Raw genomic sequence first — 23,474 nt, 5'->3', positions numbered from 1 at the left:
CACAACCCCGCGCGTTCTAGCTCCGGTCTGCGCCTGCGCCTAGAGTGAGGGCAGGGGTCTCAACTGCGGCTATTGCGCATGCGCCAAGAAGGGGGCGTCCTAAGGTGCGAACTTTGAGACCAGCTGCTGGGGCCGCTGCAGCCCGGTGCGTGCGGGGTGGGGGCTGCTCGGGGCCGAACTGACCGCTCGGGTTTGGGGGGAGGGACACATCCGCGGTGTTTGCAAACGGGCCCGTGGGGGCGGGGGAGCATCTCGGGGCCCTTCCCAGGGACTGGCCGGGGTAGCGCTTCCCTGCCCGCTGCGGGGCGCTCACCTGCTCGGGGGGGAGGGACACGGAGAAAGGTTTTAGCTGCAGCCCCTGGAAACCCTCTGTGGCCCAGCCTGGCTCTAGAGCCGGAGAATCGTTGTTCGGAGTCTACTCCAAGCGCCCTGGTTGTGTTGTCAGGCAGGGTCCGGGAGCCTACGGCCCACGGGCCGGACATGGCCTCACACTGCCTGGAACTCAGCTCAGGGAACCGTCCAGTATTGGGGAGCCTGCCCTGGCTTTCCAGACCCCGCCACTGTTTGCACCACAAAATCTACTAGGTTGGACCGCCCTGGTGTGTGAGTATTCCGGGGCCACGTCTGTGAGGTTTTTTGGGTTTTGTTTGGTTTTGCTTCTCACTTGAATGCCCCTGCCCACAAAAGGTTCCTCACACGTTTGGTTTTTTTTTTACAGGGGAGGCAAAGTCTGGAGGGGCCAAACTGACTGTGTGGGGAGGGAGAGATCCTATAACTGGCTGCACAACTAGGAGAGGAGCCAAAAGGTAAAATTGGGACAGGTGACAGGATTAAGAATAAGATCTGGGTCCTGCCAGGAAAAAATACCTGAGGGTAAGGGGCATTTGCAGTATTTGTTAAAATACAGGCAAGTGGACAGCACCCACTTCCCAGTGCTGTGTTGGTGGCCAGTGCCCGGAGAAGATGCCCCTTTCCTACTTGAGAGGTGGATGCTGCCCAAGGGGGTGAGATTCAGCAGCTGGGGGTTGTCTGGGAGAGTTGTTTTGCCTCCTGCCCAGCACTCTAGCTAGTGAGCAGACATCCCAGGCTAAAGGGACAGGGCTAAATTCAAGTCTGGCTGCAGGGTCCTGGCTTGTTCTTAAAAATGGGTAAATTGTCCTGTAGTTTCTGTCTCCCTCCCTATCAGAGCTGGTGAGTCCTACTGCTGCCAGATCCCTGCTCCCCAGCTGCCTGCCCACAATTAGGGAGTGGAGGTCCAGTGGCTGCCCCAGAGAGTGTCCCCCCTCTTTGCCAGACTGGATCAGAGGAGAGCACCAGATTCAGTTCTAGAGTTGTAATAGTCTTGTCAGTTAACCAATTAAGCAAAAATGAATAGGTTAATGCTATAGACAACATACTCCCCCCCCCCCTCCCAACACACTCTTTCCAGTAAATTTTTTAGCAGACTGGAGAGTCCTGGCTTGAAATGGATCTGAGATCTACCCCTGCTGTGTCTGCATTTAAAGTGTGTTAGGAGTCAGGGCTGCTGTCACCCCGTACTACTTTATCAGAGGTACCAGCTGAGGGTGACAGGCAGATGGGCCACGAGAAGAGCTGCTTTTTAAACTGGCTCCCCTCTCAGATCAGGTCCCGCCTGCCACTCTGTACTACTGCTTCTGATATACAAGAGTGGCAGCAGCGTGGAGTCATAGGGGGCTTCTCAGGAGTAAGGTTGGAACACACTGGCTGCTGGCCCTGCCCCCAGGTACTATAGAATAGTCGAGTGAGAGAATTTTTGAGGTTACTTGACTATTCAATTAACCGATATTTAACATCCCATGTCAGCTCTATCTGTCACCCAAGCATGTGAGAGAGGTGTGTGTGGGGGAGAGTGTCCCCCTTCCCTTTTGAATCCTAAAGCCTTAAAGATAAGAAGGCTCCAGCTACACAGACATTATGCTTAACAGGGATTGGATGTTAATTTGAACCTCTGTGCTGCTTAGTTCTGATGGATTGCCACTGAGCTTACTTGAATATGAGTCATTTTACCAGGTGTCCAGTATCCAACATAGGGAAATACGGTCACCCTCAGCCTGGTGTTTTCTCACATTGCCAGCCACTTGGGTAGATTTTGTTTCCTGCGTGCTCACTACAGGCCAGGTTATTAAATGTAAAAGCACTGAGATACTTTTGAAAATAATTTTGTACTTGCAAACTTATTACCAAGATATGTATTTCTGAAAGTAATTCCTCATCCTGCAGCCACTACAGTACCCACCTTACTTTTCTCTTACTTAATTGTACAGGCAGTCCCCGGGTTACGTACAAGATAGGGACTATAGGTTTGTTCTTAAGTTGAATCTGTATGTAAGTCAGAACTGGCGTCCAGATTCAGCCGCTGCTGGAACTGACCAGCAGCTGACTACAGGAAGCCCGAGGCAGAGTTGCTCTGCCCCGGGCTTCCTGGAATCAGCCTCTGATCAGTTTCAACAGGCTGAATCTGGACGCCAGTTCCGACTTACATACAGATTCAACTTAAGAACCCCAGGCATCCCCAAGTCAGCTGCTGCTGAAACTGATCAGCAGCTGATTCCAGGAAACCCGGGGCAGAGCAACTCTGCCTCGGGCTTCCTGTAGTCAGCGCTGGTCAGTTTCAGCAGAGGCTGACTTGGGGACGCCTGGGGCAGAGCAGCTGGGATGCTGCTGGGTTGCTCCAGTAGCGCCGCTCCTCGGCGCTACTGGACCAACCCAGCAGCACCCCAGCTGCTCTGCCCCAGGTGTCCTGATTCAGCCACTGCTGAAACTGACCAGCAGCGGCTGAATCAGGACGCCTGGGGCAGAGCAGCTGGGGTGCTGCCAGGTTGGTCCAGTAGCGCCCAGAGCGGCACTACGGGACCAACTGGCAGTGCCCCAGATGCTCTACCACAGGCGTCCAGAGAAAAGCCTGGTCTGCTGGGGGGGGGGGGAGGCGGGCGTACTAGCTGCACGCTCCCCCCCCCCCCCCATCAGCAGACCAGGGAGATGCGGGCGGCGGACCGAGACGCACCGCGGTCCCGCTGCCCGGGTCCTCCATGGCTTTCCTCCGCATCTCCCTGGTCTGTTGGAGACCAGCAGACCAGGGAGACGGGGAGCAAAGCCGTGGAGCACGCGGGCAGCCCAGACGTGCCGCGGCTGTCCCACTGCCGGCGTCCTCAGAGGCTTTGCTCCCTGTCTCCCTGGTCTGCTGGTCTCCAGCAGACCAGGGAGACGTGGCGCAAACCCTGTTCATAACTGCGGATCCGATGTAAGTCGGATCTGTGTAACTCGGGGACTGCCTGTATATACAAATATTTTGCATTTTACTTATATATTTGCACTTCTACTCACATTTTTTGGTGCCAGTTTCCCTGTGTGCTACATCTGTTGTTACAATACATTCCAATGAGGCTCTTCTCCTGCCAGGCTGCAGAACACCCATATCTTCCTGCAGCTCAGCCCCCGGCCTGCAGAGCCAGGGACAGGAAATGGCCGTGGAGGAGCCGGTGAGCTTCGAGGAGGTGGCTGTGTATTTCTCTGAGGAGGAATGGGCTCTGCTGGACCCGGGCCAGAGAGCCCTCTACAGGGATGTGATGCAGGAGAATTATGAGGCTGTGAGCTGGCTGGGTAAGGATTCCTGTCTCCTTGGGTATGAGACCCTGTTTGGGCTCTGGAGCATCTGGGTTGGGTTTGGTTCAATGTTCCTCATTGCCTCTGCCCCCCACTGTCAGAAGTATGAGCCCCAATAATCCTGGCTCCTTCCCCCAGGAGAAGATTCAGGCACATAACAATGGTGCTGCTCTTCCCACAGCCAAGGTCTCCATATGTTTCCCACCATCTTGCCCTTGTTGTGCCTTGGCCAGAGGTGTAAGTGGAAGGGCTCAGGAAGTAACGGAAGGTACCAGAGTTGTGGGTCTGGGTCTGGCTGCTGTTAGTGCCTGCAGGGTCTCCTTGTGGCAGTGGGCTGGGCCACTGGAAGGAAGGTGCGGTTCCCAGAGCTCTTCCCTGCCTGTGGGTAGTCTCTGACATGCTGGTACTTGCCAGTGAAAGGGGCTGGATGCTGGAGCTGAGGGAGGGTGGATGGATGGATGAGGCAGTTCACGCTCTGTGAGTATATTCTCTGAGGTAGCTCTGTAGTAGAGAAACGTGAGCAGAGCTCTTCTTGCATTTCAGGCATAGGCTGGGTTTCCTTTCAAAAGTTCAGCTTCATTCTCTCTGGGGCTCACTTGCCTCTGTGTGCAGTGGAGATAAATCACGTCATCTGTGTTGTGTTTTTAGAGTGAAATATCTTTGGGTAGGGACTTTTTCTTCCTGTGTGAATGTCTGGCTTCATGCTCAGGAGACCTGTGTTCATTTCTCTGTCTGTCACAGTCTTCCTGTGTGACCTTGTGACGGACCGGGCCATGTCTGGGCACAGCTGAGGGCGTCCGCTCAGGGCGAATTGCTCGAATCTGGGGCTCCTTACAGCCCCTAGACTGGTGACCTCTCCAAACAGGCCACAAACCAGTCCACAGAGCGCTTCATCTGCCTGCCTGAAGCCTCACGAGCAAAACCCCTCTGACACTCCAGCAATATCCATGCCCCAGGTGGCCCCGGGCCTCATACACAGGTGGGGGGTCCTAGCACCCAATCCCACCTACCCTGAACAAGTTCTGTCCGGTCCCAAGAAACCAGCCATAGATCCCTGGTCAATTTACCCTTTGGACCTTACCCACAAATCATGCTGGGCCAGTCCTTTAGCATCTAACATCTAAAGTTTTATTACTACAATAAAGAAAAGCATGAGAGTAAGGTTGTTAAAGAATAGTACATTACATGCACCGAATCTCCCAGTTCTTGATGCAGGCTCTAGCAGAGATGTTACAGCTGCTGGTTTAAAAGTCCTTGTTGCACATCCTAGAATCAGGATGGGTCCACAGGTCTTTCCGGCTCTTCGATCCCTGCACTGCTTCCTCTGGGATGAAGTGCTGAGCTGAGAACAAGATGGCGTCAACCACATGGCCTATTTATCCCTCCTTCCTGGTCCCTTCTTGGCTGTAGCAGGTAACCTGGCCAGAGGCCAATCTCTGTATTCCCTGCTGGCGGCTCTCAGGTGACAGCCTCCATTCTTTAGGTGTGTCCTTGGCCCATTGAGAGCCATTGTCCCACAGGGCCTCGCTAATTAGCATGTCCACAGGCCCAGCCCTGCCCAATGTTCAACCACATGCAGGGAAATCTTCAGTATCCATACAATTACATGCTAATAATTGCACACACAGACATTATACAAACATGCGGCTGTAGACGGCCGCGTTCCTGTGGCTAGTGCGGAGATCGTGGACATTGGAGGCTTCCCCCCAAACCTCGATGAGGTCCACGATCTCCGCACTTGACCAAGCGGGCACCCGCCTTTTGCGCCCCCGAGCAGGCTCCTGGGAGCCGCCAGGCTGGTCCTGGGGAGCAGTGGAGGGCTGGGTGTCCTCGGGTGGTTGGCTCATGGTGTGGCAGGTGCAGGGTCTGCTGGCACGGGTGCTGGCAGCCTTGCAACTGGCACAAACTGTGTAGCCAGCCCGTGGCCCTTTAAGGGCTCCGGAGCCGGGAGGGGGGCAATAGAGTTTCCCTGGTGTTGGCCAGAGTGGCCACCAGGGAAACCTGGGAAGCATTAGCCTCCCACTAGTTCGAATTAAGGGTCTACACAGCCCTTAATTCGAACTAGCTAGTTCGAACTAGAATTAATCCTCGTAAAATGAGGTTTACCTAGTTCAAACTAAGCGCTCCGTTAGTTCGAATTAAGTTCGAACTAACGGAGCGCTAGTGGAGCGCCTATCAAAGTTAGTTCGAACTAACGTCCGTTAGTTCGAACTAACTTTGTAGTGTAGACATACCCTCTCTGAGGCTCTGAATCCTGAAACCCAGCCCTCACTGGTGACAGGAGGGGTTTTAACATAAGGGAAACTGTTCACCATCAGAGCGGTTTAGATCATTGTTCCTCAAACTGTGGTATGAGTACCCTTAGGAGTACTTGAGAGAAGTCTGGGGGTACATCAACACATCTGAAATTTGGAAAAAACTAAACTTTTTTGTTTTTAAGTTTTATAGCACTTTATTATTTTTGTACTTCTTACATCCCAAAATTTTATCGCTTATCTTTGCTACAAGTAAGTTATGTAAACAAACATCGTAGAAAAAAATGGTGTGTCTGAAAACTAGGTATTTTTTGGGGGAAGGGATACTTTATTTAAAAAAAGAGGTTCAGAAACACTGGTTTAGATCACAGGAGCTGCAAACCAGTCTATGGGAGTGAGCTGCCTTGGGACTGGAGAGCAGGAGGTTACAAGCTGTTGCTGACTGGCAGAGAAACAGTAGTAATCTTCCATTTGCCTTATAGACCCACAATGGAATCAGGGCCCTGCACAACACCCAGCAAGGGACAATCCCTGGCCTGAGCAGGTTACAGTTTAGTTAGACAAATGGTGGGAAGAGAAAGTGGGACAACAAGTTCCCTCATGGTCACCACGCACATCAGTGAGGGTATGTCTACACTACAGCGCTAATTCGAACTAACTTAGTTCGAATTAGTTAATTCGAACTAAGCTAATTTGAACTAACGCATCCAGACTAAAAAACTAGTTTGAATTAGCATTTTGCTAATTCAAACTAGCATGTCCACACAGAGTGGACCCTGAACTGGGGTTAAGGATGGCCGGAAGCAGTTCTGGCAGGGCATCAGATGAGGACTTAGAGCGTGGAGCTGCTATCTCAGGCTAGCTGAGGGCTGTGCTTAAAGGGACCCGACCCTCACCCCGGACAGACAATTCTCAGGGGTGCCCCACTTGCAAAGCAGTCTTGGCTTGGATTGCCGGAGTACCCACACTGGGCACATCATAGCACTCGGCCATCAAACCGGCTGCACTTGCCTCAGGCTGCCATCTGGGGAGAGGAGGCAATTGGGGGGCTGCAGGAGAGCTTCCACCCCCAGAAGCCCGCAGAGCCAGCCCAATCCTCCCCATCGGGGGTCGTACCCCATTCCTCCCTCACCTCCTTCCACTTACCCCTCCCTAGCCCCCGTTCCTGATGTACAAAATAAAGGACAATTGTGTTCAAAAATAGAATCTCTCTTTATTGAACAAAACTGGGGGAGACTGGGAAAAGGAGGTGGGAGAGGGGAAGAGAGAGGGTGGGAGAGGGGAGGGAAACTACAATGAACAGGGTTTGGAACAGGTCCCATATGAAGAGAGGCTAAACAGACTGGGACTTTTCAGCTTAGTAAAGAGGAGATGGAGGGGGCATATGATAGAGGTCTATAAAAGCATGAGTTGGGTGGAGAGGGTGCATCAAGAAAAGTTCTTCATTAGTTCCCATAATAGAAGGACTAGAGGACAGCAAAGGAAATGAATGGGTAGCAGGCTTCAAACTAGTAACAGACAGTTGTTCTTCACAAAGCACAGAGTCAACCTGTGGAACTCCTTGCTGCAGGAGGCTGTGAAGGCTAGAACTAGAACAGAGTTTAAAGAGAAGTGAGATAAAGTCATGGAGGTTGGGTCCATGGAGTGGTATTAGCCAAGGGGTAGGAGTGGTGTCCCTGCCCAAAGTTTGTGGAAGGCTGGAGAGGGATGGCACGAGACAAATGGCTTGGTCACTGTCTTCGGTCCATCCCCTCCAGGGTCCCTAGGGTTGGCCACTGTTGGCAGACAGGCTACTGGGCTAGATGAACCTTTGGTCTGACCCAGGACTCCATTGTAAGCTCAGAGCTCAGGGTCGGGGGGTCTCAGTGGACCCCCTTGATTTTCATACAAACCTGCTCCCGGGTGGCCAGGCTGGCAGCTCTTCTGCCCTAGATGGCCACTTTCCTGTGCCTAGTGCGGAGGTCATGGACGAGGTCCACGATGTCTGCACTAGACTAGGCGGGTGCCTGCCTCTTGCGGTCCCAGGCAAGCTCCCGGGAGCCGCCAGCCTGGTCCTGGGAAGAGGGGGAGGGCTGGGGAGCATCGGGTGGCTGGCTCGAGCCGTGCCAGGTGCAGGGTCTGCTGGCTGGGTGCTGGCAGGCTTGCACCTGGCACGGGCATCGTAGCCAGGCTGTGCCCCTTTAAGGAGTCCGGGGCTGGGAGGGGGGCAGTAGAGTTTCCCTGGTGTTGGCCAAAGTGGCCACCAGGGAAAGCTGGGGAGGGCTAGCCTCCCACTAGTTCGAATTAAGGGGCTACACACCCCTTAATTCGAACTAGTAAGTTCGATCTAGGCTTAGTCCTCGTAGAATGAGGTTTACCTAGTTCGAACTAAGTGCTCCACTAGTTCGAATTAAGTTCGAACTAGCGGAGCGCTTGTGTAGCGCCTAACAAAGTTAATTCGAATTAACGTCCGTTAGTTTGAATTAACTTTGTAGTGTAGACATACCCTGACAGAGTATAGCCACAACCACTGCTTTCTCCAAGTCTGCACTAACCACTAGGCTGCATTCCCCCCACCTATCTGTGAAGTGTCACCCTTAGGCAGGAAAGATGCCTTGCTACAGGCCCCAGGCCCAGCAGGGAGAGGAGGTTTCCTACTGAGATACTGAACGCCTGGGCTGCTGTATGAGGGGTTACAGTCAGATATGGCAGCCAGCACTATAGGAGATCACTGGACTGGATGCTGTGTAAGGCCCCAAGTGCCTTGACTCCACCCATAGCAGGGTTCCAGGCAGCGAAGGCCATGACAGGCACCACTGGTATTTGACTGGGTAGTAGCAAGAGTTCAAACTGGTTAACTGATGAGCTAATACTTATTGGTGCCAGTTATCGGTTAAACTTCCCACTGTCCCTGGTAGTGCCCGCTTGCCCCAGCAGCGAATGTCAATCTGCAGCTGCTGGGACTCCTCACCTGCCGGCAGTCTTGGTGGCCAGACCCCACAAAAAAGCCCTGCCCCTAGGAGAGCCCATGCCTATTACTGACCTTATCTGTCAGTGGGTTAAAAAATACTGTAACTGATTAACTTGTAATTGGTTACATGATAAATATTTTTAACCCTTTTAACCTCCCTCATCCCCACTTACATCATTCTTTATGAAGGTGCTACCACCGATCCATCCCCCACCCTCACAGGCATCCTGCTGCATCCACAGTCTCCTCCTGTCCCTTTTTCAATGGACAAAGCAACGTCCAGGACTGAGTCCCTGCTGGACAGAGACAGAGCTCCAGAAAACTGGGACTATCTTAGGATATGTCTACACTACCCCGCTAGTGCGAACTAGCAGGGTAATGTATGCATACCGAACGTGCAAATGAAGCCCGGGATTTGAATTTCCCGGGCTTTATTTGCTTAAGCCGGCCGGCGCCATTTTTAAATGCCGGCTTGTTCGAACCCCGTGCCTCGATGCGTACAGATAGTTCGGAATGGCTTGCTAGTCCGAACTATCTAGCCCGTGCCGCGTGTAGCCGCGCGGCACGGGGTTCGAACAAGCCGGCATTTAAAAATGGTGCCGGCCGGCTTAAGCAAATAAAGCCCGGGAAATTCAAATCCCGGGCTTCATTTGCACGTTCGGTATGCATACATTACCCTGCTAGTTCTCACTAGCGGGGTAGTGTAGACATACCCTAAGAGGTAGACAAATGGGCTCCAGACATCTCATGGGTTTCTCATTGTGCTTATTTCTGTTTCTTCAGGAAAAATTGGAGGCCCATTTGAAGACTCTGAGGGAAGAGAGAGAAAAGCTGCTGGAAGGAAAATGACAGCAGAGGGGAAAAGCCAGAAGTATCAGGTAGGTGCCTGTGGCTAGGAACCAGAAGAGACTGGCAGTGGGAGACTGTTAGCAGGCAGACTCCTGTGTGGCCTTGTTGAGGTTGGGCTTGTTTGTGTTTCTCCTGGATCATAGATTGCTGGGTTGGATCCATGTGTAGACAGGCCCTGAGCTTCCGTGTCAATTGATGGTTAATGTCCAGTCCTTGTGACTTTCCCAGAAATCCTCCTCAAAGATGTCGGTTGTCCCTGTGAAGGTCTGTCTGCTCACTTGGTGCATTAACATGTTTGCTTCTTTTTCCTCCCTGGGTATCTCTGTCAAGCTGGTGCTGGGTCCTGCCTCCTGCTGCTCTGAATCTGAAATTCCCAGTGCCCATGAAAAACAGAACATGCTGCCCATGACAGACATGGAGTCATCCCTTTCAGAGGGACACAGGGGCCAAAGGAGATGCTGGAAGAGACGTCTCTGCCTAATACCCAAAGAGTAGAATCAAATATCACAAAGTTTAGGGATTTTCAATAAGTTCTCCCTGCTGCACACTCAGCTGTCCATGAAAGGGCCCCAGGCTCCATCCATGTCCCTGACCAGCACTTTCCCTGTTTTCATACAGAAATGGACCAAAACAGAGAGGCAAATGATTGTGGCTGAGTTTCAGCAGCTGCCGCAGTTCCTGGAGGAACAAGAGCGGTTCCTGCTGGCTCAGCTGCAGAAGCTGGATGAGGAGATTGTCAGGAGATTCTCCATGCAGATTTCCCATCTCAGCAAGTGGATCAGTGAGCTGGAGAGGACGTTGCAGAAGCCAGGGAGTGAATTCCTGCAGGTGAGACTGAGGGAGAAACATCCCAGCTCCCCCCAGAGGGAAGGGAGGCTACTGATCACAAGCGCTGGGGTCCAGCCATCAGATCTCAGTGTAACTCCGTGTGCATTGCTGCCATGTGAGTGACTGTTGTGCTTTGTAGAATCACAGGCACAGAGCTATTAGAGATGGCAAAGCCCCATTCGCTTGGGGTCCATGACCCTGGGGCCAGGGCAGGGCCTCTCTTCCCATGTTTGCAAAATCCCTTCCCTGAGGTCCCAGGTTTGCAAAATCCCTTCCCTGACATCCTCTGTGTGTGTCCAATGGGGCTGAGATTCTTTTCTATCTCTTTTTTCTAGGACGTCAGAAGCACCCTGAGTACGTAGGTGGCTCTTTTTCCCCTTACACTACACAGAGTGGGGAAAGGGCTTGGAGCTGATGTTAGCACCACATCTCCCCAGGGCTCTACAGCCAGATGTTAGATATGAATATCTATGACTCATTTAATTCTGAGGGTCTGATCCTCGCACAGCAGACTCTGGAATTCTCCATTCAGGGCACAGTTTGACCTCAAGTATTTCCTCGTGCTGTCACCTCCCTGGGGGAATTGGCTGCCTCAGGTGTCTGGGTGGAACATGGGTCTGTTGGTCACTGGGAGCTATTTAGCCCAGAACAGCAGGGACCAAGAGTCTGTCTCATCCGAGGGCTGTTTGGAGACCTGTGTGGAAGGAGCTGGGGAGGGGGGACCTGGTGTCTCAGTCTAGTCCCTAGTGGACAGATTCCTTCAGCCCTTCACCTGGGAACCTCCTGTCTCTCAGTGCCTGGAGGCCAAGGAGTGAGTTGGCCATGGAGACTCAATTCCCCTTTAGACCCCCAGCCAGTGTCCCCAGGCCAGAGGTGAAGAACAGCAATGGGAAGTGTTGTATGGCCATGGGATGTGTTGCCCTCAGGCTGTGAGAATTGGAGGAATTCCACCTCCAGGCCTGTTAGAGCTGAGACTCACTAGCCAGAACTTATCAGCAGTAAATCAAATACAATCACATGGAATTGTTTCTGTACAGATGTGAGATGGGGCAATTCCAGCTGCCAGAGGAGATTTCCCCTGCACTGGAAGAACAAGTCAGAGGTTTCTCCCAGAAAACGATTGCGCTGTCGGAGACATTGATGGAATTCAAAGGTACCTAGAAGGGATGTAGGAAGGGAAAGTGATTCAAGTATCTGAGACTATTGAATCTGGCCTCTGAAGCCAACCTTCCCTTGCCTCAATTCACAGATAGAGAATGATGGCCCCATCACTCTGCTCTCCTTAGAGACACTGAGCGAACAGACCCAACTGCTTGCAGATAAAGCCAGGGGTTTGCAAACTCTGAACCTCCCATTCAGAGATCAAAATGGTTACAGTTACTGTGATGGCCATGTGTCCCACCACCACAGGTCCAGGTTATGATAAGAGGCAGTAAGTGAATGAGAAACCAAGTGGGAGGGGTTGGGGAGGGAAGAGTAAATCTCATTTACAGCTTGTCTCTCCTGGGATGGGTGTGAGGTTGCGGGGATGTTGGCTCCATTGCTGGGAGGTGCCCGAGTGAGAGAAGAAATGAAAGTTTCAGACTCTTTCATACTCAGTTTGTGACTGTCCCTCTGTCTGGTCTCTGATACAATTGAAATGCAGAGTACAGAGTGGGACAGTGTAATAAATAAGAGAGCCTGGAATCTCACCTCTCTTATCCCTTCCCCATCCAGACACTCTGCCCTCTGCACTGGAGAGAGCCACAAGAAAATCCCTGGGAGCTTTCAGACAGGGTGAGTTTGTAGGTGGAAAGTCTTTAAATGCTGAGAAAATTCCTGTTGAAAACATCTTCATGGGATTGTTATTGAAGTTGCTAACCAAACCGAGCGACCACGGTGCACACAGCCCTAAATCTCACCCACTGATCAGTGAGGAGACCCAGGGGCACTGCAGGGGGACATATGAACACCTGGAGCAATACCGAGGGAGTGATAGCTCAGTGGTTTGATCGTTGGCTTGCTAAACCCAGGGCTGTGAGTTCAATCTTTGAGGAGGCTGTTTAGGATTTTGGGGCAAAAATCTGTCAGGGACGGTACTTGGTCCTGCTGTGAAGGCATGGAACTGGACTCAATGACCTTTCAAAGGTCCCTTCCAGTTCTAGGAGATAGACCAATATAATGGAGATTGCCTATGGGTTTGTGATGCTAAAGGGGTGAAGATAAAGCACACAACGGACGGCACCTTCAGCCTGAGATTTCACTTTCACTGCTCAGTCAGTTTCAATATGGAGTTGGTTTCAAACAATAAATAGGCTGAAAGGCTGAGAGCTGACTGGCTTCCACGGTATCAGTTTGTTCAAGGCAAGAAACTGCTGGATCCCCAAGGGCTGTTAAGTCTAGTGCAGGCCTGGGCCAAATACAGCTCATTGGCCGGATCCACCCCACCAAGCCATTGGATCCAGCCCATGGATGCCACTCCCCATCTGCAAGTCACTCAGAAAGTGACTATGGACCTGGAGGGGAGGGGGGAAGGCTTTAGGAGCTGTTTCTGCCCCCAGGACAATCTCATTGGCTGATTTCTGGCCAGAAACAAAGCACCGCTCCCCTTCCCCTCTGGATCATAATTATTCACACACCCACGTGGCCCTGCAGCCTGTGAGAGGCTCTGCATACTCAAACTCTGTCCTCCTCCTGCAGCTATATATACAAGTGTTGTGCTTAAGAAGGACCCGGGATCTTTTTCAGGGGGAAAAGGCAACATGCCACATTTATTGAACATACATAGATCAACCAATATTTATCATATGCATATGATACGTTACACTCATGCACTCTCTCTCTCGCACGCACGCACACGCTGTCTTGTTGTTACCAAAAGTTGCTTCCCCTAACTCCACTGGCCAGGTGAGTTAGATGGGGGAGGAGTGGAGCCAGGCTTCTGCCGATCCAGATCGATGCTCCTGCGTTGACAAGACTTTAAAACCCAGGATCCCTCTGCAAGATGCCTCATATTTATCCCTGTCATGCAGCCATCATTAGTCATCACCTCACCTTTCTTAATGCTGCTTCAGAGAGCTTCCAAGGGCAGGCACTTGCTGCTTGACTCCCAAGGCCTCTGTATGTCCAGTCTTCTTAATGAGCTCACTTTACAGGTGTTGTCTTGGATCTGGCTCCCAGACCTTCTCCACCCTTGTGACTGCTGCTGGAGGTGCTCAGCTTTCATTCTCCATTCACACCTCATTCATTTCAACAGGACAATCAAGGAAAGGGGAGAGCTCAAAAGACATTTTTTCTTAATACAAAGTTATATGAGAGTGTTAATATTATAGGGATTTATCCACACAAGAGCACTCAGTGCTCAGGAACACACAGCCCCTTATTTGTCCACTAAGTCACTTCTCTAAATTAAAGTTACTTTAGATATTTAAGGTATCCTTGCCTCTGCCTCCAGTGTCAGGTCATGCATTTGATGAAGTGGGTCTTTGCCCACGAAAGCTTATGCTCCAATACATCTGTTAGTCTATAAAGTGCTACAGGAATTCTTCTTGCTTTTGCAGATTCAAACTAACATGGCTACCACTCTGTTACTTTAAATATCTAACGAATAGTTGGCTAATTCAGTGTCCTAGATCACGGCCTGCCTCCTTCACCCAAACTCCCTCCTAGACCCCTCTATCCTTCCTGCATCCCAAAACCTTACCCCAAGCTTCCTTCTCCCAACGTCCATACCTGACCCTGCATTTCCTGCATTAATGTCATGGAAGAGTGCAGCTCTCAGCCACATTCCATTTGGCTACCCCTCAAAATGTATTGCCCACTCTGTCGAGAGGATACGGCTCAGTGAGAGCCAATATGTGAAAGCTTGAAGCCAGACTATTTGAGACTAGAAAAGAGGCGCAAATGTTTGATAGGGAAGTGGATTAGCTGCTGAAACAAACGAACAAAGAACTGATGGATTCTCCATCTCTTGATGTCTTCAAATCACTGGGGGACTTTCTAGAAAATATACTGTGGGAAAACAGAGCTTTGTGCCTAGGTAACTGGATGATGGTGGTAACTTCACTGAGTCTGTTGTGGAAAGGCTTTTTAATGTCTCTTGTCAGATGAGAGAGCAAAGTTTGTCCTGCAAATCAATGAACGAAGACTAAGGGGTTTAAATACAGCAGCCTACATTTAACCTATGGCCATGGTCAGGCAGGTGAATATGTGGCTTGTTATCAGAAACACTGCGTGCTGAGAACTAAATCCCACTATTGCGGACGCAGTAATGTTGTAACTCAAGCCAGGTACAGACAGAAATGAATATGGATTTGGGATCTAACTCCTGTGCGCTGTTTATGGAATTTCTAGACTAAAACTTTTGCCCACAATGACAGAGTCTAGCATGTGTCACAAGGGACAGAGTGTGGGAAGAATGGGGATGTGGAAAGGATTAAAGCCCTTTCTGAATTGTCTCCAATTCCCCTTCTCTCCCTGCCAGGCTGCAGAAAACCCATGTCTGTCTCCAGCTCAGCCCCTGGCCTGCAGAGCCAGGGACAGGAAATGGCCCTGGCAGAGCCAGTGAGCTTCGAGGAGGTGGCTGTGTATTTCTCTGAGGAGGAATGGGCTCTGCTGGACCCGGGCCAGAGAGCTCTCTACAGGGATGTGATGCAGGAGAATTATGAGGCTGTGAACCGGCTGAGTAAGGACTCTTGTTCCCTTGGGTAACAGAAGCTGGGCGGGCGCTGGAGTAGCTGGACTGGGTTTGGTTCAGCGTTATTCATTGCCTCTGCCCCCAATGTCAGGAATATCTGCCATAATAATCCTGGCTCTTGTGTGAAAGACTGTCTCCTCCGTGTCCCCTCTCAGGGAAAGCATGTTCAGGGAGATAACAATGGTGCTGCTCTTCCCACAGCTAAGGTCTCACTGCACTTCTTCCCTATCTTGCCCATCTTGTGCCTTGTCCAGAGATGTGAGTGGAAGGACTCAGGCAGGAACAGGAGGTACCAGAGGTCTGGGTCTGGCTGCTATTAGTGGCTGCATGGTTCCCTTGTGGCAGTGTGCGCAGCCACTGGAAGATGTGCGCGGTTCCCAGAGTTCTTCCCTGCCTGTAGCTAATCTCTGTGACATGCTGTTCTTGCCAATGGGAGGAGCTGGATGCTGGCGCTGAGGGAGGGTGGATGGGACAGTTCACGCTCTGTGAGTATTTTGTCCAAGGTAGCTCTGTAGAAGAGAACGTGAGCAGAGCTCTCCTTGCATTTTAGGCAAAGGCTGGGTCTCCTTTCATAAGTTCAGCTTCATTCTCTCTGGGGCTCACTTGCCTCTGTGTGCAATGGAGATAAATCACGTCATCAGTCTTGTCTTTTTAGAGTGAAATATCTTCAGGTAGGAACTTTTTCTTCTGGCGTGAACGTCTGGCTTCAAGCTCAGGAGACCTGTGCTCAGTTCTCTGCCCGTCTCAGACTTCCTATGTGACCTTGATCAAGTCCCTTAGACTCTCTGTGTAGTCACCTCTCTTCTTAATACCTATTATAGTGTGTCCCTGTTTCTCAGGGCTGGGAAGGATACCTAAACTAAAGAGGGGTGATGCTTAACTCCATATGAGCACCCCAATAGCACAGTGGGGTTCTGATTTACACCAGAGTTCCCAGATGCTGCTGTGATTGGTAATTTTGCTTTCTATAGTGACTGCAGTGTCATATGAATTGCTGCTAGTTCCACAGAGTGTTGTTATGGCTGTTCAGGGCAGCTCTTTCTGGAACTCTGATGCTAGCGGCACTGGCAGAGCATGCAGCTTATCCATGCAGCACATCACAGGGTTGCCGCTAAGAAAGACCCAGGCACCATTCAGAGGCAAAGGCACTCGGCCAGGTTTATTGTGAAAGGAGCAGGGTGCTAGTGTCCCAGCTCCTCAGGCACAGGTATAGTGAGACTTGTCCCAACCCAATAATGGTACCAGCTCAGTCAGCAGCCAGAACACTGCCCCTCAGCCAGCATCAACATGCCCCTCCTGTGACTTCTCCTCTCACATTGACACAAACAAGATGCATGTTGCATTCCATGTGTTCTACCCTCTTAGCCTCCTGCCTGTTTGTTTGAATAAAACGTCCGTATCCATTATCCCCTCATCCCGCTCTTGTGCACAAGGGTCAGTGAGCTATCTGTTAGGATTGTGTGTTTGCAGTTGCTGCAGAGAGTGTTGTGTTGACTGCCCTCCTCCTGCCCAGGAATGTGATTACCTGATTAGTTGGTACCCAGTGCTCCACCATTCTGCCAAAGCCTGGCCTGTCTTAGTTAAAAAATAATGGACATAAACAAGATAATCATAGACATCAGATCAGAATTTTCCCATTGACTCGGCACACAGCATGCTTCGCACAAGGTTTCTTGAGATTGTGTAACAGTGATAGCACAATGATCTCCATGGTCACGTCACAGGTGGATCTTCCAAACACTAAATGCAGGTCCAAGAAGGGGTGGAGATAAAGCTGAGGGGAACACATTCACAAGGTGGAAATGTGGTAGATTCTGTGCCTCCCTGAAGAGGCCCCAAATCAAAGGCCAGGCTCGCCACAAGAGGCAGACTGGGAAACCAAGGTGGTGGGGTGGGGGATGCACCTTTACTGCAGGTGAGTGTGTCCTGGGCTCTTGTACCAGCCAGATCCCAGACTCTGCAAGATGGGGAAAGGAGCCTCTCTGGGTGGGTGACTCAGATCCTGGCTCTGGAAGCAGTAATGACACAGACCTTAATGAACAAGATCAGCACTTGATTAATTACTCTCCAAACAGGATTTCTAGTCTCTGAAGCTCACGTGATCTCCTGGGTGGAGTGAGAGGAGGAGTTGCAGGTCCCAGATCCCCAGAGCTATGAGAAAGGAGAGATCATCAGCAACACCCACACAGGTAAGCAATCAGTTAAACTGACTCAGAAACCAGTTTACAGCAGGTGTTTTCATGAAGTCTGTCTCACTCTTCAGCCTGTCTTCAACTCAAGCCAGAGTGTGGTGGGTGGGGAAAGACCAGGTTCTCTCCTCTGTGGAAGAGTTGTGAAGGAGGATGAACTCAGTTCATGATATTTTAATCATTATTTGAGTGCGTATTTCCTTTTCTATTCCTCTTTCAGAGTTTTCATTTAGCTCATCAGAGACAATAACTTCTGTCTGGATTATTTCTCTATCCCAACAGGTGATGGGACGCTGACTGAGAACTGTGATCTTGTTCAGCAGGACGGACGGGAGCAAGTGTCTCTATATGGGATGTTACTGGGAAGACCTGAAGGGCATGTTTCCCAGATACGTGAGCAGGGAGAGACTTGTGAGAGGCAGCATAGCTTAGAAAGGCAGCATGAAAACCATCCAGGAGAGGGACAGGGTAACTTCAGTCACAGTAGTAGAGGGGAGAAAAGAAACACAGAAACCGTTCAACAGAAAATCCCCCATCAACAGTCACCCTGCACTTGTAGTGACTGTGAAGCTCCTATTGAACATCAAAGAGCCCACACAGGAGAGAAGCTCTTCACGTGCTCTGACTCTGGGAAAAGCTTCAGTAAAAGTGAACACCTTGTTACCCATAGAAGGACCCACACAGGAGAGAAACCTTTCAATTGCTCTGACTGTGGGAAAAGCTTCAGTAGAAGCACACACCTTGTTAGACATAGGAGGACCCACACAGGAGAGAAACCTTTCAATTTCTCTGATTGTGAGAAAAGCTTCAGTCGCAGCTCACACCTTGTTACCCATAGGAGGACCCACACAGGAGACAAACCGTTCAGTTGCTCTAACTGTGGGAAAAGCTTCAGTCGCAGGTCACACCTTGTTACCCATAGGAGGTCCCACACAGGAGAGAAACCTTTCAGTTGCTTTGACTGTGGGAAAAGCTTCAGTGGGAAGTCACCCCTTGTTAGACATAGGAGAACTCACACAGGAGAGAAACCTTTCCATTGCTCTGACTGCGAGAAAAGTTTCAGTACAAGTTCAGAGCTTGTTACCCATCGGAGGACCCACACAGGGGAGAAACCTTTCAATTGCTCTGACTGTGGGAAAAGATTCAATCGCAGCTCGCACCTTATTAGACATAGGAAAACCCACATGAGAGATATCCTTCACCTGCTCTGACTGCAGGGAAAGCTACAGTCCATGCTCCTACCTTACTAACCATCAGATAAAACATACAAGAGAGTCGCCTTATAACAACTCTGATTGCAGAAAAGGCTTCAAACACAGGTCAAACTTTAACATAAGGACATAAGAATGGCCGTACTGGGTCAGACCAAAGGTCCATCTATCCTAGTATCCTGTCTTTTGACAGTGGACAGTACCATGTGTCCCAGAGGGGGTGGACCGAAGCCAATGATCAAGCAATTTGTCTCCTGTCATCCTTCTCCAGCCTTTGACAAATAGAGGTCAGTGGCACCACTCCTTACCCCCTGGCTAATATCCTTTTATGGACCTAATCTCCATGAATTTATCTAGCTCTTTTTTAAACTGTTATAGTCGTAGCCTTCACAGCATCCTCTTGCAAGGAGTTCCACAGGTTGACTGTGCAGTGTGTGAAGAAGAGCTTTCTTTTATTAGTTTTGATGTCCTCTAGTTCTTATATTATGGGAACAGGTAAATAGCTTTTCTTTATTCATCCTCTCCACACAACTAATGATTTTATATACCTCTATCATATCCCCCCTCAGTCTCCTCTTTTCTAAACTGAGAAGTCCCAATCTCTTTAGCCTCTCCTAATATGGGACACATTCCAAACCCCTAATCATTTTAGTTGCTCTTTTCTGAACCTTTTTTAATGCCAAAATATCTTTTTTGAGGTGAGGAGGCCACATCTGTACTCAATATTTAAGATGTGAACGTAGTATAGTTTTATATAGGGGCAGTAAGATATTCTTCATCTTATTTTCTGTCCCTTTTTAAATAATTACTAGCATCCTATTTGCTTTTTTGACTGCTACTGCACACTGTGTGGATGTTTTCAGAGAACTATCCATGATAACTTCAAGATCTCTTTCCTGATTAGTTGCAGCTAAATTAGCCCCCATCATATTTGTATGTATAGTTGGGGTTATTTTTTCCAATATGCACAACTTTACACTTCTCCACATTACATTTCATTTGCCATTTTGTTGCCGAGTCACTCAGTTTGGTGAGATCTTTTTGAAGTTCTTCACAGCCTGCTTTGGTCTTGACTATCTTGAACAGTTTAGTATCGTTCACAAACTTTACTACCTCACTGCTCACCCCTTTTTCTAAATCGTTTATTAATAAAGTTGAATAGGATTGGTCCTAGGACTGACCCTGGGGGAACACTGCTAGTGATACCTCTCCATGGAATATTCCCATGCCTCATTTGCATACCTAATGAGGTGCCATTTTTGCCGCATGGGCTTTTGCGCAAGATGGAGCTGTCCACATTGCCTCTTCTTGCACAAAAAAACCCCTCTTGTCCAAGACCGTTCTCCCTGAAAATGTGGCGGATCGGCTTTGCACAAGAGGGTTTTTTTTTGCACAAGAAGGGGTTGCATAGACAGTTCCTTCTTGTGCAAAAGCTCATGCACAAAGATAGCAGCTCCTTAGGTATGCAAAGGAGGTGGGTCAGTAGTCCATGCTTAGCCTCATTTGCATATTTCTTGGGCAACACCAGTGCAGTGTAAACATAGTCCTGGAGAAGGCAATGTAGGCTACAAACGCAGATGTAAACATAGATCACAGGGCCCTGCCCAACTGATAGGAAAACCATAAATGCTTTCAGCAGCTGAGCCACCTCCCCCTGGACATAGCGGGCTAAGTGCCTCATCTGGCCCTTCCCTCTCTCTACTTGGACTCCCCAAATGCTAGTCCTGGGTGGGCAGAAAGTTGCTGGGCTCCAGCAGCCTCCCACTGTCTGACAGAGGCAGAAGAGATGGAGACTGGCCCAGGGGAACAGAGACCAGGCAGCAGAAAAGAACATCCATGAATGTCAGTGAGAGACAGAAGTGGCAGCAGCATTTTTCCCCCTAAGGCACCTACAGTTGGTGTCTTGGTCACCTGGGACTCAGCTATCAGGCTGGCCTCTGCTCTCCTGGCTTCCCTCCAGCCACTTCATCTCTCAGGCCTCTCTGTCCTGCCCCTGCTCTGCTGCTTTTGGAGCAAATCCCTTGTTAGGACCAGTCACTAGCTGGGGTCTGTGAGAGTCCATCCCACCTGAGATGTGTATTATAGAAAACCCTCTTGTTCCCTGCCCCGTGCCCAGCAGTGGATGTAAACGCAAGCTTGCCAGTGGGGGGGTGTAGCTTAGAGGTAGAGTCTTTGACTACATCTCAAGTGGTCCTTGGTTCAAATCCAAGTGCTCTTTGGGGTGAATGGCCTTTAAATGTGAGCATTTATCTCTCCAATCCCATTTTATTCTGGAGGTCTATTGTTTGGATTCTTTAAATGAATATGAAACCCCCACTGCCTTCCTGTGCCAATGCACATAAACCAGGCAAACCCATCCCTCAGCTGGAACCAGTTCAAACCCACTGTGTTGCTGGTTTCTGTTTCCATCCATTCAACAGCGGTGTGATTTGGATGCCCATTGGCAGGTCCTTGGTCTCCATGGGCTGTGCTGTGCAGAAGAACAAGAACCACACCCAGCTGGGGAGGAATGTCCTAGTGTGTATTACAATTGGTGGAGGAGTTATCCAAATCTACTGGAGATAGGTAGGAGCCTGTTACAAACATACAGTAAACACTGATATCAGACTGCCTGCTGCACATTCCTACCTTCCTTTGTGCACACAACATACATGGAGCTCTAATTATTGCCCACCTGCGTTTGACATAGATCATCGATCCTTATGACTTTGAGGAACATTCATATGGCAGCTGTTTAAACATAATGTGCTTCTATTGCATGATCAGCACTAGAGTCTCTGGCTATGTCTACACTATGAGTTTTCTTGGCAAAAAATATACTAATGAGGGACTCATTTGCATGAATCATGATCTCATTTGCATATTTTCTGCCAATCTGGTTTTGCACTTGGATTTTTATGCAAAAACAAGCAGTGTGGAAGTTTTCTTTTTGCGCGCGCACACACACACACTTACCTTTTTCCCATAAAATCTGTATACCCTTTTTTGGGGGGATAAGGATCTTGTGGGAAAAGGGAGTTTTGTGCAAAAAGAAAGTGTCCACAGCACTTGTTTTTGCACAAAAATCCCATTGGTAGAAAGTATGCAGATGAAATTATGACTCATGGAATTGAGTCTCTCATTAACATATTTTTTGCAGAGAAAACTTCTGGGCTATGTCTACACTGGCATGATTTTGTGCAAATACTTTTAACGCAAGAGTTTTTGCGTTAAAGCATTTGCACAAGAGAGCGTCTACACTGGCGTGTGCTTTTGCGCAAGAGATGTGCTTTTTGCAAAAGCATCTGTGCCAGTGTAGACGCTCTCTTGTGCAAGAAAGCTCCGATGGCCATTTTAGCCATCGGGCTTTCTTGTGCAAGAAATTAACGTTGCCTGTCTACACTGGCCTTTTGTGCAAGAACAGTTGCGCAAGAGGGCTTATCCCTGAGTGGGAGCGTCAGCGTATTTGTGCAAGAAGCACTGATTTTATACATGAGAACGTCAGTGTTCTTGCGCAAATACTCGTGGCCAGTGTAGACAGGTGGTAAGATTTTGCAAAATCTTGCCAATGTCGTCATAGCCCTAGTGTAGAGGTAGCCTCTCTGAGACTGTTCATGTCGGCATCTAACTAATTGCATCGTTAGGCCATGTCTTCACTTGAGAAAATTGCTGCTGCAGTCCATCTTCCAGAGTCTGATTTAGCAAGACTCACTAAGTCAAACCCAGAGAGTACCTGCACCCATGGGTACTACTTCTGCTCTTTGCTACTATCGTACTCCCACTGTGAGGGCACCACCAAGCTCAACTGAAGGTAAAACCAACTCCAGATACATGTTGGGGGATGGTGGAAAGAAAAGACACACTGGCTTGGTAACAAGTCACCACTGGGAGTTGAACCCAGGATTGCTTGCTTATTAAGCAGGCACGTTAGCCAAGTGAGCCATGGTGCCCTCCTTGAAAGTGCCTTTAAAACTGTCTTACTTTATAGTACCAGAGAACATGTTCCTGTTCCAAAGTGCAGCCATTTCCCTCCAGCTTTTGCCTTGTCTCAAGGCCTGCACAGCCCAAGACATTTGATTGGCAGCAGGTACCCAAAAATCTTTTTGTCAATTGTAGCACCAGGCTCTGAAGGGACAGACCCAAGGCAGCTACCTGATACACCTAGTCCTAAGGCCAGGCCTGCAGCCAGGGGGAGGGAGAAGAATCTCTCCTTTAAGCTGGAGTCAAATCAGCAACCAAAGGACACCTGCTAAGCACCTGCTACCGTCCTCTGCTCTGCCAGCTGAGCTATGGAAGGGTGCCTGGGGCAGGCTGCTTTACTCAGCTTGGCCCTTCCATGAGTGCCAGGGCACATGCCCCTCAAGGGGACGGCCTCCCAGGGGAGGGGCAGGAGAACCCAGCAACACAGGGGTGTCACAGGTGCTTCACGCACAGAAGGACCCTTGAGTGAAACCAGACAGAAATGCCGCATCTCACTTTCTGCAGCTCCCCTTTCTGCCCTGGCAGGCACTGCCCCTTCTCTGACCGGCCTGGGCTTGGCATCACCTCCCTCTGCCCCCACCTGGCACCATAGAAAGCCCCTTGATATGAGTCTGGGCAAGTCAGAGGCCTTAGGCCTGTCATCTCTTGTGCCTTGGCCTCCTCTGCCCTTGGCAACCGACTCTCCTGGCTGCCTCCTATGTGCTGCTGGCCAAAGGGGGAAATGTGCCCCATGTTCCATCCCTGCACGAGGGAAGCTGCTCCCAGCGTGTGCAAGGGAACCATCCCGGACAAGGTAGGGAGGGAACTGAAGAAGGGCAGGAGAACAGGGATGTGTGAGGTGGGGGCAGGATGGGAAGGCAGGAGGTGCTGAAGGAAGGTTGGGGGGATCATGCCAGGCATGGGGTGGCTGGGAGCAGAGGTACAATGGAGGGA

General features: G+C 50.1%; 1 protein-coding gene across 8 annotated transcripts; it reads left to right on the top strand.

Moving 5' to 3' along the window:
- The first annotated feature begins 10 nt into the window (after window positions 1-10).
- On the top strand, window positions 11-23,474 carry LOC102461979 (uncharacterized). Of its 8 annotated transcripts, XM_089771174.1 has the most exons (8): window positions 11-145; window positions 719-806; window positions 3,421-3,621; window positions 9,613-9,707; window positions 10,297-10,506; window positions 10,842-11,659; window positions 12,223-12,282; window positions 17,257-17,725. In XM_089771174.1, the coding sequence occupies exons 3-6, from the start codon at window positions 3,483-3,485 to the stop codon at window positions 10,866-10,868; spliced, it is 471 nt and encodes a 156-aa protein (XP_089627300.1). In that variant the 5' UTR covers window positions 11-145; window positions 719-806; window positions 3,421-3,482; the 3' UTR covers window positions 10,869-11,659; window positions 12,223-12,282; window positions 17,257-17,725. The 8 variants fall into 8 exon arrangements, with proteins under 8 accessions (XP_089627300.1, XP_089627302.1, XP_089627301.1 ...); XM_089771176.1 differs by lacking the exons at window positions 11-145; window positions 719-806; window positions 3,421-3,621; window positions 9,613-9,707; window positions 10,297-10,506 and adding an exon at window positions 14,969-15,169 and having other exon boundaries at window positions 10,523-11,659; window positions 17,257-17,370; window positions 17,653-17,719; XM_089771172.1 differs by lacking the exons at window positions 11-145; window positions 719-806; window positions 3,421-3,621; window positions 9,613-9,707; window positions 10,297-10,506 and adding an exon at window positions 14,969-15,169 and having other exon boundaries at window positions 10,538-11,659; window positions 17,257-17,370; window positions 17,653-23,474.

Source organism: Pelodiscus sinensis, chromosome 19 (assembly GCF_052426305.1).
Source record: "Pelodiscus sinensis isolate ZL-2025 chromosome 19, ASM5242630v1, whole genome shotgun sequence".
NCBI classification, from domain to species: Eukaryota; Metazoa; Chordata; order Testudines; family Trionychidae; genus Pelodiscus; species Pelodiscus sinensis.
This window is presented reverse-complemented; position numbering and strand designations above follow the sequence as displayed.

Bases quoted from the DNA above. Each gene is read 5' to 3' on its own strand.
- LOC102461979 (XM_089771171.1), top strand. From the start codon at position 17,724: ATGTTACTGGGAAGACCTGAAGGGCATGTTTCCCAGATACGTGAGCAG.